General features: G+C 36.9%; 2 protein-coding genes across 2 annotated transcripts; one reads left to right on the forward strand and one right to left on the reverse strand.

Moving 5' to 3' along the window:
- Positions 1-949: 949 nt before the first annotated feature.
- LOC114243616 (ATP synthase subunit beta, mitochondrial) lies at positions 950-3,235 on the reverse strand. Its single transcript, XM_028175174.2, has one exon. It carries the CDS (start codon positions 2,629-2,631, stop codon positions 1,090-1,092), a length of 1,542 nt encoding a protein of 513 aa, XP_028030975.2. The 5' UTR covers positions 2,632-3,235; the 3' UTR covers positions 950-1,089.
- Positions 3,236-4,047: 812 nt separating this feature from the next.
- Positions 4,048-10,276, forward strand: Nmd3 (60S ribosomal export protein NMD3). Its single transcript, XM_028175152.2, has 9 exons — positions 4,048-4,214; positions 4,323-4,457; positions 4,964-5,114; positions 5,829-6,072; positions 6,770-7,063; positions 7,734-7,843; positions 8,274-8,431; positions 8,887-9,069; positions 9,995-10,276. The coding sequence occupies exons 1-9, from the start codon at positions 4,159-4,161 to the stop codon at positions 10,179-10,181; spliced, it is 1,518 nt and encodes a 505-aa protein (XP_028030953.2). The 5' UTR covers positions 4,048-4,158; the 3' UTR covers positions 10,182-10,276.
- The last annotated feature ends 1,354 nt before the right edge of the window (positions 10,277-11,630 follow it).

Raw genomic sequence — 11,630 nt, forward strand, 5'->3', positions numbered from 1 at the left:
CTTTTTTTAATTTCATTACCTACATATTCCTTTTTTATTATTACAATTACATACCTTGATTACTATTTAACTTGATCTATTCATGATTCAAAAAGTACAAAATGTAAAGTAAGTGAGATAGTTTCCTAAGCTAGATTTGTCTAAAATGAACATTAAATGTTTCCAAGGAGTGGTGGGGTATAGAATCGCAAATCATTGAACTGTAGTTTTCTTTTTATTGCATTATAGATGGGTGGACGAACTCAGCCCACCTGGTGTGAAGTTACCGAAGACATCTATAACGTAAATGCCGCTACCCTCCTTGAGAGATGTGTTCTAAGGTCTCATTATAGTAACAACAGCTGCCCCACCCTTCAAATCGAAACGATTACTGCTTCGCGGCAGAAATAGGCAGGGTAGTGGTATAGTCGTCGTAGCCTAAAGGATAAGACGTTCGGTGCATTCGTGTCTTGCGATGCACCGGTGTTCGAATCCCGCAGGCGGGTACCAATTTTTCTAATGAAATAAGTACTTAACAAATGTTCACGATTGACTTCCACGGTGAAGGAATGACATCGTGTAATAAAAATCAAACCCGCAAAATTATTAATACGTTTTGGTTTAAAGGGTGGAGCAGCTGTTGTACCTAACTATACTGAGGCCTTAATCGCCGATCCGAAAGAATCAGATTCATTTCCTTTATGGTTATTGATATTTTTTCAATGATGGTAAAAAGGAAGTTTTTTATTGAAAACAAAGTTAGTCAAAAACTAATAATTTTTATTTTGTTAACGTACAATAATCTTCTTTAGGTATGCTGACCTGTTTTGTCTTTACCATTTATTGTGTAGGTTATATGTACCTATACATACCTATTCAATTAATAAACAATTTAGACATATGTCAAATTAGTAGAATTTATATTCATAAAACAAAAAGTAATAAAATCTATTACAAAAAGAAAAACAACTTTTATTTTTACACATTTATTGATGTATATATTTTCAGAAGCAGATGTGTAATTTATATTGATTATTATAATTACTAGTGATACATCAATTTTCAATAAATTACTCTACACGATTTTAATATGACACAGTACTGTCCTGTTTATGCATTTTTGGCAAGTGTTTCTGCTTTAGCTACAACTTCTTCAATGGGTCCAACCATGTAAAATGCAACTTCAGGTAGGTGATCATAGTCCCCTGCTAGAATTTTGGAGAATCCTTTGATGGTTTCCTCAAGTGGTACTAGTTTACCTGCATGTCCGGTGAACACCTCAGCTACTTGGAAAGGTTGTGAGAGGAACCTCTGAATTTTACGTGCACGTGCCACTGTCAACTTGTCTTCTTCAGACAACTCATCCATACCCAAAATAGCAATAATGTCCTGGAGGGATTTGTAGTCCTGAAGAATTTTCTGAACTCCACGTGCAACATTGTAGTGCTCAGCTCCAATAATATTGGGGTCCATGATACGGGATGTTGAGTCAAGAGGATCCACAGCTGGGTAGATACCCAATTCAGCAATGGCTCTAGAAAGTACAGTGGTAGCATCCAAGTGAGCAAAAGTGGTGGCTGGAGCAGGATCAGTCAAGTCATCAGCTGGTACATAAATAGCCTGCACAGATGTGATGGAACCTTTCTTGGTGGTGGTAATTCTTTCCTGCATAGTACCCATGTCAGTAGCCAGAGTAGGCTGATATCCTACAGCAGATGGGATACGACCAAGCAGAGCAGACACTTCTGATCCAGCCTGAGTGAAACGGAAAATGTTGTCAATGAAGAGCAGTACATCCTGTCCTTCTTGATCACGGAAATATTCAGCAACGGTGAGACCAGTAAGGGCAACACGAGCACGGGCACCAGGAGGTTCGTTCATCTGACCATATACTAGAGCTACCTTGGATGTTTTGTCTTTTAGAGAAATCACACCAGATTCAATCATCTCGTGGTATAAATCATTTCCTTCACGAGTACGCTCTCCTACTCCAGCAAACACAGAGTAACCACCATGGGCTTTGGCAACATTGTTGATCAGTTCCATAATCAATACAGTTTTGCCCACACCAGCTCCGCCAAACAACCCAATCTTTCCTCCTTTGGCATAAGGAGCGAGTAGATCGACGACTTTTATACCAGTTACGAGAATCTCCTGCTGCACAGACATGTCGACAAACTCTGGAGCTTCGGCATGGATAGCAGCAGTCTTGTCGGTTGGGATGGGACCGCGCTCGTCAATCGGTTCGCCGATTACATTGATGATGCGTCCGAGGGTTTCAGCTCCCACCGGGATACGAATGGGTGAGCCAGAGTCGAGTACGGGTTGCCCACGGACTAAGCCTTCAGTACCGTCCATGGCAATGGTACGTACAGTGTTCTCTCCCAAGTGCTGCGCCACCTCCAAGACCAAGCGGGGAGATCGATTTTGCACCTCAAGGGCATTTAGGATCGGCGGCAAGTTGTCTTCAAACTGAACATCCACTACGGCACCAATAACGGCAACTACCTTACCTTGCCCTTTGCCGGAAGCCTTGGCTGCATAGTCACGTTTGTTCACAGCGGCTCCAGTCACCAATGATGCTTTTTCAGTAGCATTGTTTACTACTGTCTTCGTAGCCAAACGGCCTACTCTGCAGACAGTAGGAAACATTTCGATAATATTTTTGAAAATTTAGTAGAAAGGCAGCAAAGTAGGATCGAACTGGTTACGAAAATCACAAATTCTTTACGTAACGATCCGTCCAGTGCCGATGGGCGGATGCGAGCGGTATGAGGTACGAGGGGGGAAAGGGAAACCAAGAGTAGGCACAGGCACATAGTGAACGCGTATTTAAAGTATCTATGGGTCTGCAATGCATGTTTTATAAGAATTTTAAAAGTTACGAAAGGGATTAAAAGTGATTTTCAATTTTGGTTTAAACATTTTTAAGTCTTGAAACTTTTTGATGGGTCCATGAAAGCTAAGAAGACGTAAAAAGTTGTCTAGTTCTGATAAAGTCGCGAAAGCAGTTTGAGTCACTTTGATTCGACACATTCGATATGAAATTGAATCTGAAAATTATTTATTTCGCTTCGAAATACATAGAAAAAAATCGAACTGGTCTTGATTCAAAATATTATGCACCTGAAGCTACAATAAATATGGGTGCTATTTGGACTATAACCATTAATAGCGTTAACTAGAATTTTCTGGATTCAAAATATTATGCACCTGAAGCTACAATAAATATGGATGCTATTTGGACTATAACCATTAATTGCGTTAATTACAATTTTATTAAGACTGAGGAGCTAACGCACTATTTACAAGACTAGGCAAAAATGTAGCCAAGGCATAGAAGGTATTTAATATGTCTGAAAGTTTGGCAAAATTTATAGTAACAACAACTCTACAAATCGTATAAAAAGGGTGGAACCCAATACCAAGTAGGTGATGTAATGCCTATTACGGTCTAGAAAATCTAACTTGGCTTTAAGGCTTCAAAACGCATAAAATGACCCTAATATTCTAACCCTAAGATCCTAATATTCTTGGAATTGCACCATCATGAGCATGTTAAACGTGTCATTGATCAGTCTGTTCTAATATTTACCATTATGGCTTTCAAGTGATGGTACCCACCCGCGCGGACTCACTAGGGCCGTTTTCCAATTACAGCACAAGAGCGCATTATGCGGCATAATGCTCAACCAAGCTTCAGCATAATTCGGCATTGTGCGTCACTGAGTCGCATTATGATTGGAAAACTACCATCAAGTAATGGTTAATTACAGATGATGATTAGTTGAGCATTATGCCGCATAATGCGCTCTTGTGTAATTGGAAAACGGCCAAGAGCTCCTACCCCCAGTAAATATTGACCATCATTTTACTAAGATTATATTTCATCCCATATCATCTCATCTCATTTCATTTCATTCCAGTTGATTAATGTCTTAAATTAATCATCTTCATTTCATTTCACTCCATATCATTTTTCATAAAAATATGAATATAAATTAAAATAAAACATGACTTAAAAGTCTTAGTTATCAGGTCATAAAATCCCTAAAAAAAAAAAAAAAAAATTAAGAGGTTAGGTTCGTACAAACCTGCTGTTATTGGTCTACTGTGAAAAGCATTTTTCTTTAAACAGTGACTAGAAACTAAATTTTGTGTCGCGTGTGTTGAGTCTAAATGAAGATGGAATACTTTGCTCCAGAAAACGCTTCTTTAAGCAACAATACACGAATGTATGTATGAATAGGATTTTTAGTGATTTATGTAAATATAGGATTATTAAACACTATTACACTTCGAATAGTTTCAAGAGCACTTAGAAAATAAAATGTCTATTACAGATTGTGCTGTCAGTGTGCTGTACCTATAGAAGCAAACCCCTCAAATATGTGTGTAGCTTGTTTAAGGGCTCATGTAGACATCACAGATGGAATACCCAAACAAGCGACATTATTCTTCTGTAGGGGTTGTGAAAGGTAATATTATCTGATTAAGACAGAAAGAAGTTAAAAACGTGGATAATTAACACTGAATTTGAAACTGTCACAGTAAACAGTTTTACAATTTGTTCTGTCGTTATATTTTCTGAGAATCAGCTGTACTTACTATTAAGTACTATAATTTAGAGATGATGAATAATTTTCTTCTTGCACTTTCACATAATGCTCATGGCATGTGCAATGCGGCAGCTTACTATGTCATCTTATCATGCTGCATAGGGCATCAATTTCACCTGAGATTTGCACTGGCCGTCTGCCTGACATTAATCCTCATTGGGGTTTAGCTCCAGTAGTAAATCCATTGCAATAGCGAGGGACTTTCTCTTTCTTATTTTGATGTTTTATAAAATAAATATTAAGTCAGTAAACACTTGTTGATTATTTATAAACTTGTAAGATAGTGAAACTCTTCACAATTTTGCATATCATCATTGAAAATACATGTAATTTTCAAGTTATATCATCTAAATAATTTTTTTTAGATACTTGCAACCACCCTCTGAGTGGGTTGTGTGTGCATTAGAGTCACGTGAACTCTTAGCTCTCTGTCTCAAGAGATTAAAAGGATTGAGCAGAGTTAAGTTAATTGATGCTGGTTTTGCTTGGACTGAGCCACATTCGAAGAGAATAAAGGTATTTTGATGATTTAACTGTCTTGAACTGTCAAATATGTTGTTTGCATATATCTAGAAGTATCCAATAATAGTGAGAATACTTTCTATCCAGTTTTAGAATTAAAGTGAGAAAGGTTTCAAGTAATGATTAACATTAATTGTATTGATTGAGAATAAAGAGTTCAAAATGAGTATTAAAATTCATAAGAAAATAAAAGTTAAAATAAAAGGAAAATATATTAAACAGATATTATCAATATGTTTCAGTCAGTCTCAAATATATTGACAAATGTAATGATTAAATATAAGGACAATATTGCTCATTCTGTTGTCTGAAATTACTGGTTCAATAATTAAAAAATTTCGCATACATTTTGCAATATTGAATATAAATAAATAAGTATCCAAATAGATTACCATTAACATTCCCAAATTAAATACATTTCTTTATACAAACAATAATACTTAGCCATTAGTGTATGGTCCAGGGCAACATTTATTTGGTATTGAGAATGGTTCTCATTCTAAGACTTAAAAAGAATACGACTAATATACTTATGAATGCTGTGTCACCAGCTTACATTGATATTATGTAACAGTGACCAAACAAAAATATTAAATGTAACTTTTTTTGCTAAAACTATAAATGCAGTAATTGCTATCAGATATTTTGAAGGTTTTTTTTTAAATTATTTCTATTTTGATGTTGCTATTAAACTCTTTTGAATTTTAGGTAAAACTAACTGTACAAGGTGAAGTTATGGGAGGAGCAGTGCTCCAGCAGACATTTATAGTTGAATTTACAATTCAACATCAAATGTGTGATGCTTGCCATCGTTCAGAAGCGCAAGATTACTGGCGTGCTTTAGTGCAAGTACGACAAAGAGCTAATAACAGGAAAACATTTTACTATCTTGAACAATTAATATTGAAGCATAAGGCTCATGAAAATACTCTAGGGATCAAGCCCAAGCATGGTATGTAAAGTTTTCTAAAACTTGCCTTTTATCACAATAGAATGCACAAGATTTATCTGTTAATTAGCTTTTGCCCGCGACTCCGTCCGCGTGGAATAATTAATTTGGCATAATACTACATTTTACCCGCCTCTTCATTTACGTAGAAATTGAAAATATTTTTTAATTATAAAATGTTATTTATTGATGCTTCACTTGTATTGGCCTTACCGTGATGTTAAATAACCTATAGCCTTCCTCAATGAATGACTTATCTAACACTGAAAGAATTTTTGAAATCGGACCAGTATTTCCTGAGTTTAGCCCGTTCAAACAAACAAACTCTTCAGCTTTATAATATTAGTATAGATTGGCATATTGTTATGGTATTTTTAGAACTCTTCAGATTTGTAGAAGTCAATACTGTAGCTGATTTTCCTTATAAAACATGGGAAATAGATTATTTCATAAAACAAAGCATCACTGGTAGCCAGTGATTTGATATTGTCATTGTCATAGCTGTTCATCATAGGTGAGGGCGATCACTTCAGACTCTAATGGTGGTAAAATAAAGACCAAACTCTAACACTAGTGTGAATACTGATATATAATTTTAATCTATAAATGATATTATTGATATGAAAGAACCGATACCACTGTTTTCTCGGCAAATCTAATTATGTTTATTGTCAATTATCATATTTTTAAATAATTTCAGATGGACTAGATTTCTTCTATTCAACAGAGAATCATGCGCGCAAAATGGTTGATTTTATTCAATCTGTTCTGCCTATAAAATGTCAACATTCCAAGAAGCTAATTTCGCATGACATACATAGCAATATATACAACTACAAATTTACATTCAGTGTGGAAATTGTACCTCTGTCTAAGGACAGTGTTGTGTGTCTTCCAAAGAAACTTACCCAACAATTGGGATCCATTTCACCAATTTGTTTAGTGCACAGAGTAACTAGCACAATTCATTTGATTGACGCTAATAATGGACAAGGTAAGTTGTGGCCTAAAGAGTCAGACGTCCAATCTACTCATATCGATGTGACAATACTGATGCCCAATTCCTGTAGTCCTATAATAATTTTTACACAAATACACAGCTGACACCAGCAGTGTAGACATAACACCGCGTAATAAAAAATTTAATTTGCGTAATTACTGGTGGAAAGCTCTCTGAGCGCAGAACCCTTTTTTTTTTTAACGCTGTGTAATCCATTAACGGATACCCGGTCGAGGGGGAGCGCACAACCCTAGGTGTCACCACTCTCCCTACTTTTACCGCGAAGGTGTGTAGGGTTCCGGTCTATAGAGTCACACACTTGTTATAAAATATAATGAGAGTAACAATACGTAAGGGTACTGTTAACCAAACATTTAAAGAGTAAAATTGAAGAAAAATGCTGTTTTATTTCTAAAAAGTCACAAAATTTACCATAAAGTGATTTCAAAAAAACAATAGCATTGTTGAGCTGTAACTAAATAAAATATTTTAAAAAACAATGTGTGAACACAACACATACTTTATAACAGATCCACACATTTGCTAGGCCCTATTACAATAGGACGACAATAGGTACAAATTAACAGTAATAAAATCTAGTAATTACTGTTAATTTTAAAGTGAAGAAATGTATAACACTCTAAAATTACTCTTTTGTTTTCAGTTTGCGATGTATCATCCACTGTTTACTGGAGAAATCCTTTTTCACCCATATGTAATCCTAAACAGTTGGTGGAATATATTGTTATGGATATTGATATACTGAAAGAACATGTAAGCTAATTCATAATATAACTATAATTTACCAACTTAAACATTTCATTTTTACATATTTATTATAAAATTTAAGGGTATTTTAATGGTGAGATAAGAGTGGCCCTTGTCCTGTGCACACTGAGTTTCTCACTGCATCTTCTCAGCAGTTTGCGATTCTGATTCAGTGGTAGAAGTGGTAGTGGTGCTAGTGTTATCAAATTCTCTCAGGTTGAGCCTGTGACCTCACCTACCCGTCCGGGCGTAGCTGGAATAGCTTAAGCTACCAGTGAATAGGTAGGAATAATAAAAAAAAGAAATCGAAAGAAAAAATGTCTACAAAAAGAAACAAAAGTGCAAAAAAAATAATATAACCCAAATGTTATTGTAATAAATTATAATATATTACTATTCTATTTACTGATTTTTAAAATAAAATAATTTGTTTTAGGAAAAGAAATCTTTCCCGGGACAGGGTATGGTGTCTAACAAACACGTGATTGCTGACGTCTGGATCGTTAAAGCCAGCGAATTAGGCATGGACATTAGTCCCGTACACACTAGGACGCATCTAGGACACATCCTGAAACCGGGCGACACCGTTCTAGGGTGATTATATAATTATTTTTTTTTCTTTAATAGCAAAATATATTTCACCAGCTAATTTATAATAATCAAATCAAATCAAATCAAAAAAAAATTATTCAACATAAATGAAAGTACATACTTGTTGAACGTCAAAAGAACTACCATACGCCATGTGTTACGGGCTCAAAGGCAAAACAGCTCATGTGTCAAGGTGATTAGCGGTATCCACTTACGGTGTTTAGGGGTTCCAGCATATACTTCTACGACTGTTAACTTGTGCCGACCTGTCGATGCTAGTTGAAAACTAGAAATTTGGTGTATGACTCTACATAAAGCAGTGAGAGGGGCATGAATTCAGCTGTTATAATAATGCCACGGATCTAAGTCATAATTTATTATTTTTAGTTTCTTAAAATAGTCTTATAAAACAAAAGATTCTTAATAATTCACAGCAAATATTTGTTTTCATTTTCTAGATATAATTTAAGTGAATCAAACGTTAATGATACAAATTTCGATAAACTGGATCGAAGTAACATCCCCGACGTGTTTTTGGTGAAAAAGTTCTATGGTGAAAAGTCGGCTCGGAGGAGAGCACGTGCTTGGAAACTCAAACACATGGCCGAAGAGTTTCACGAAGGCCTCAGCTCCACTAATGAGTAAGTATCTTGTTTAATAATCAGATGCGTCGGCACGTAGTGGTAGGGTTGATTAAAATGTCCAAAACTGGAAGTTTACTTCAGTAATTTGTAATATGGGCGTTTGCCATTGCCCTGTAGAGCACCAAAAGGGGCCACCTTCCGCCGAGCAGATTTTACGACTCGATAGACCGACTCCAGATTTTGTTGTTTGGAACAAGCTTTTACGTACGCAAAATGATCGTGAAATTATCATCAGTGCGATACAGAACTTTTCTAGATAATACTTTACTCATTGTATGGCGTCTCAAGAGCCCACATGGTTGTGGATAGGAACAACCACACTGCTCGTCCCTGCCCCGAAGCAGTAACAGGTTTTGGCATGAGGGGTAGGACAAACGTTACACTACTATGGAGACTTAAACCTGATGTCTCAAGATTTCTGGTTACATTCACGTTATTGTATCTGTGAGTTTCGATAACAAGTTAACACCAGACGGGCCGTAATTTCATTCACCCATATATGAAGAATTGTTTGAGATGATTCCATCATCTCGTTTACCATCGCACCGCCCGGAGTAGAGTTCATCCATACTACCTGGAGCCATTGCGGTCATCCACACTGCGGTCATCCAGAGATCCTTTTTGCCACGTACCATTCGGCTTTGGAATGAGCTTCCCTCCACGGTGTTTCCTGAGCGCTATGACATGTCCTTCTTCAATCGAGGCTTGTGGAGAGTATTTAACGGTAGGCAGCGGTTTGGCTCTGTCCCTGGCATTGCTGAAGTCTACGGGCGACGGTAACCTTCATCATCAGGTGGGCATTATGCTCGTTTGCCTACAAGGGCAATAAAAAAAATGTAGTTAATAAATATAATATAAAAAAAAAACTGTAGTTCACGTATTGCAGTATTGTAAATTTATATGGTGCATCTTTCATTTTCAGTGACTACAATGACTTCCTTGATGATCTCGAGGAGGATCCTGCATTCAGACAGAATGTTAATATTTTTAAAGATACTAGCAGAATTGCTGTGGATACAGACGAGATCGATCCGTCACTTCCTCGTATTACACTGGCCGAAATGCTCGACGATTTAACTATTGAAGATGTGGAAATGAGCGACGTTTGACGAATGCTGACTTATTGTTTTCTGTTGTTAAAAATCTAATTTTATCTATGGAATTGAATATATAAAAAAATAATAAAGAAATTGTTTCTTTGTCCTTAATTGAGTTTAACTTGTATCAGCTTATCATGTTTGTGAAAATGTAATATTCGTGCCTGAAAAATCTACATTTATATACTGTTTTATCAGAAAAAATATCGAAATAGTGATAAGAAAACAAATTTAAATATAGACAGGTAAATATTTTAAATTGCTCAAATCGTAAGTGAATATTTGTCAGTTTTTAGCTATATTGATATACAGACCGAAGTTAGGATTGTTTCTTGTGCTAAGGCCGCTGAAAACAGACGTGACAAGTATACTAAGGTCCCGTATATAAAAACGTTTGACATCGAACCCGGCCGGACCCTGTAGTATAATAGTAGTAAAGTCTTAATACTATATCATCCTTGCTGGACCCATAATATTCTCTACACAACACCAGGCTAAAGTCTAAGGCTATGTCATCGTCTTCATCGAACTCGTCTATTATGACGAAGAGTTCGACGTGTGAGCTAACCCCTATGGGTTATCCATTATAAGATCCAGCGAGAAACTCAGTGAGCTGTGTATAGACATCTTTTGCGAGTCGTGATTCCGCTCTGGGGTTAGATTCTGGGAAGAACTGCTCTTGCTAAAGAGTGTGCAAACTCTCAGGTTGAGGTCGTGAACTCATTTACCAGACCGTGAGTAGCTGGAATAGCTCTTTAGGCTACCCGGGACAAGATAGAGAAAAAGGAGGTAGGTTCGGTAGAAAAAAAAAGAGGTCAAAGCTTAAGCTAAACGGGTGGGCCTTAAGATGAACATCAGAAGAAAGAAAGACGTTTTGGCAAAGAACAACTGCTGCCTAGTTTCGTCTATTAAACTTAGTGGAAAAGCATGTATAGGCAGCGTGTGTTCCGATAAGCACATTCTGCCACTATGATGGCGGCATACAATTGCACCACCTCAACTCTTTCCGCTGGTGTCATAAAAGGCTACTAAACAATTCAACGGAGAATGGGCAGTAACTGAGTCTGAGTATGATACCAAGAAGGGTGACGGCAATAAGTTTGTAATGTCGATGACAATGAGCTCGTTTGCCCATCCATGCAAAAAACTGTCGCCTTTCTTGGTTGGACGCGAGTAACTTTAGTTTACTAATAAGAAAATTTCTTTATGTAGGGAAAGGCTGATGGTAAATATTAAAACTGGTATCAATGACGGTGCCAACTCACTGCAGTATCCACGAAAAACAAAGCAGAGATGCAGTCCGGAAATATGATTGGCCACTGCGTCGAGGTTCGGCCTTGTAGTACCTACGAATGGAGCAAGTTTCGGCTGTGAAGAGGGACGTCGTCCAGTAGGGAGACCCAAGTACTGCTGGACTGCACGGAACGGGATCCGCCCAAGCTCCAAGTGCCAGACTGGAAA

The sequence above is a fragment of the Bombyx mandarina genome, chromosome 09, assembly GCF_030267445.1.
Source record: "Bombyx mandarina strain Sakado chromosome 09, ASM3026744v2".
In the NCBI taxonomy this organism is placed as follows: Eukaryota; Metazoa; Arthropoda; class Insecta; order Lepidoptera; family Bombycidae; genus Bombyx; species Bombyx mandarina.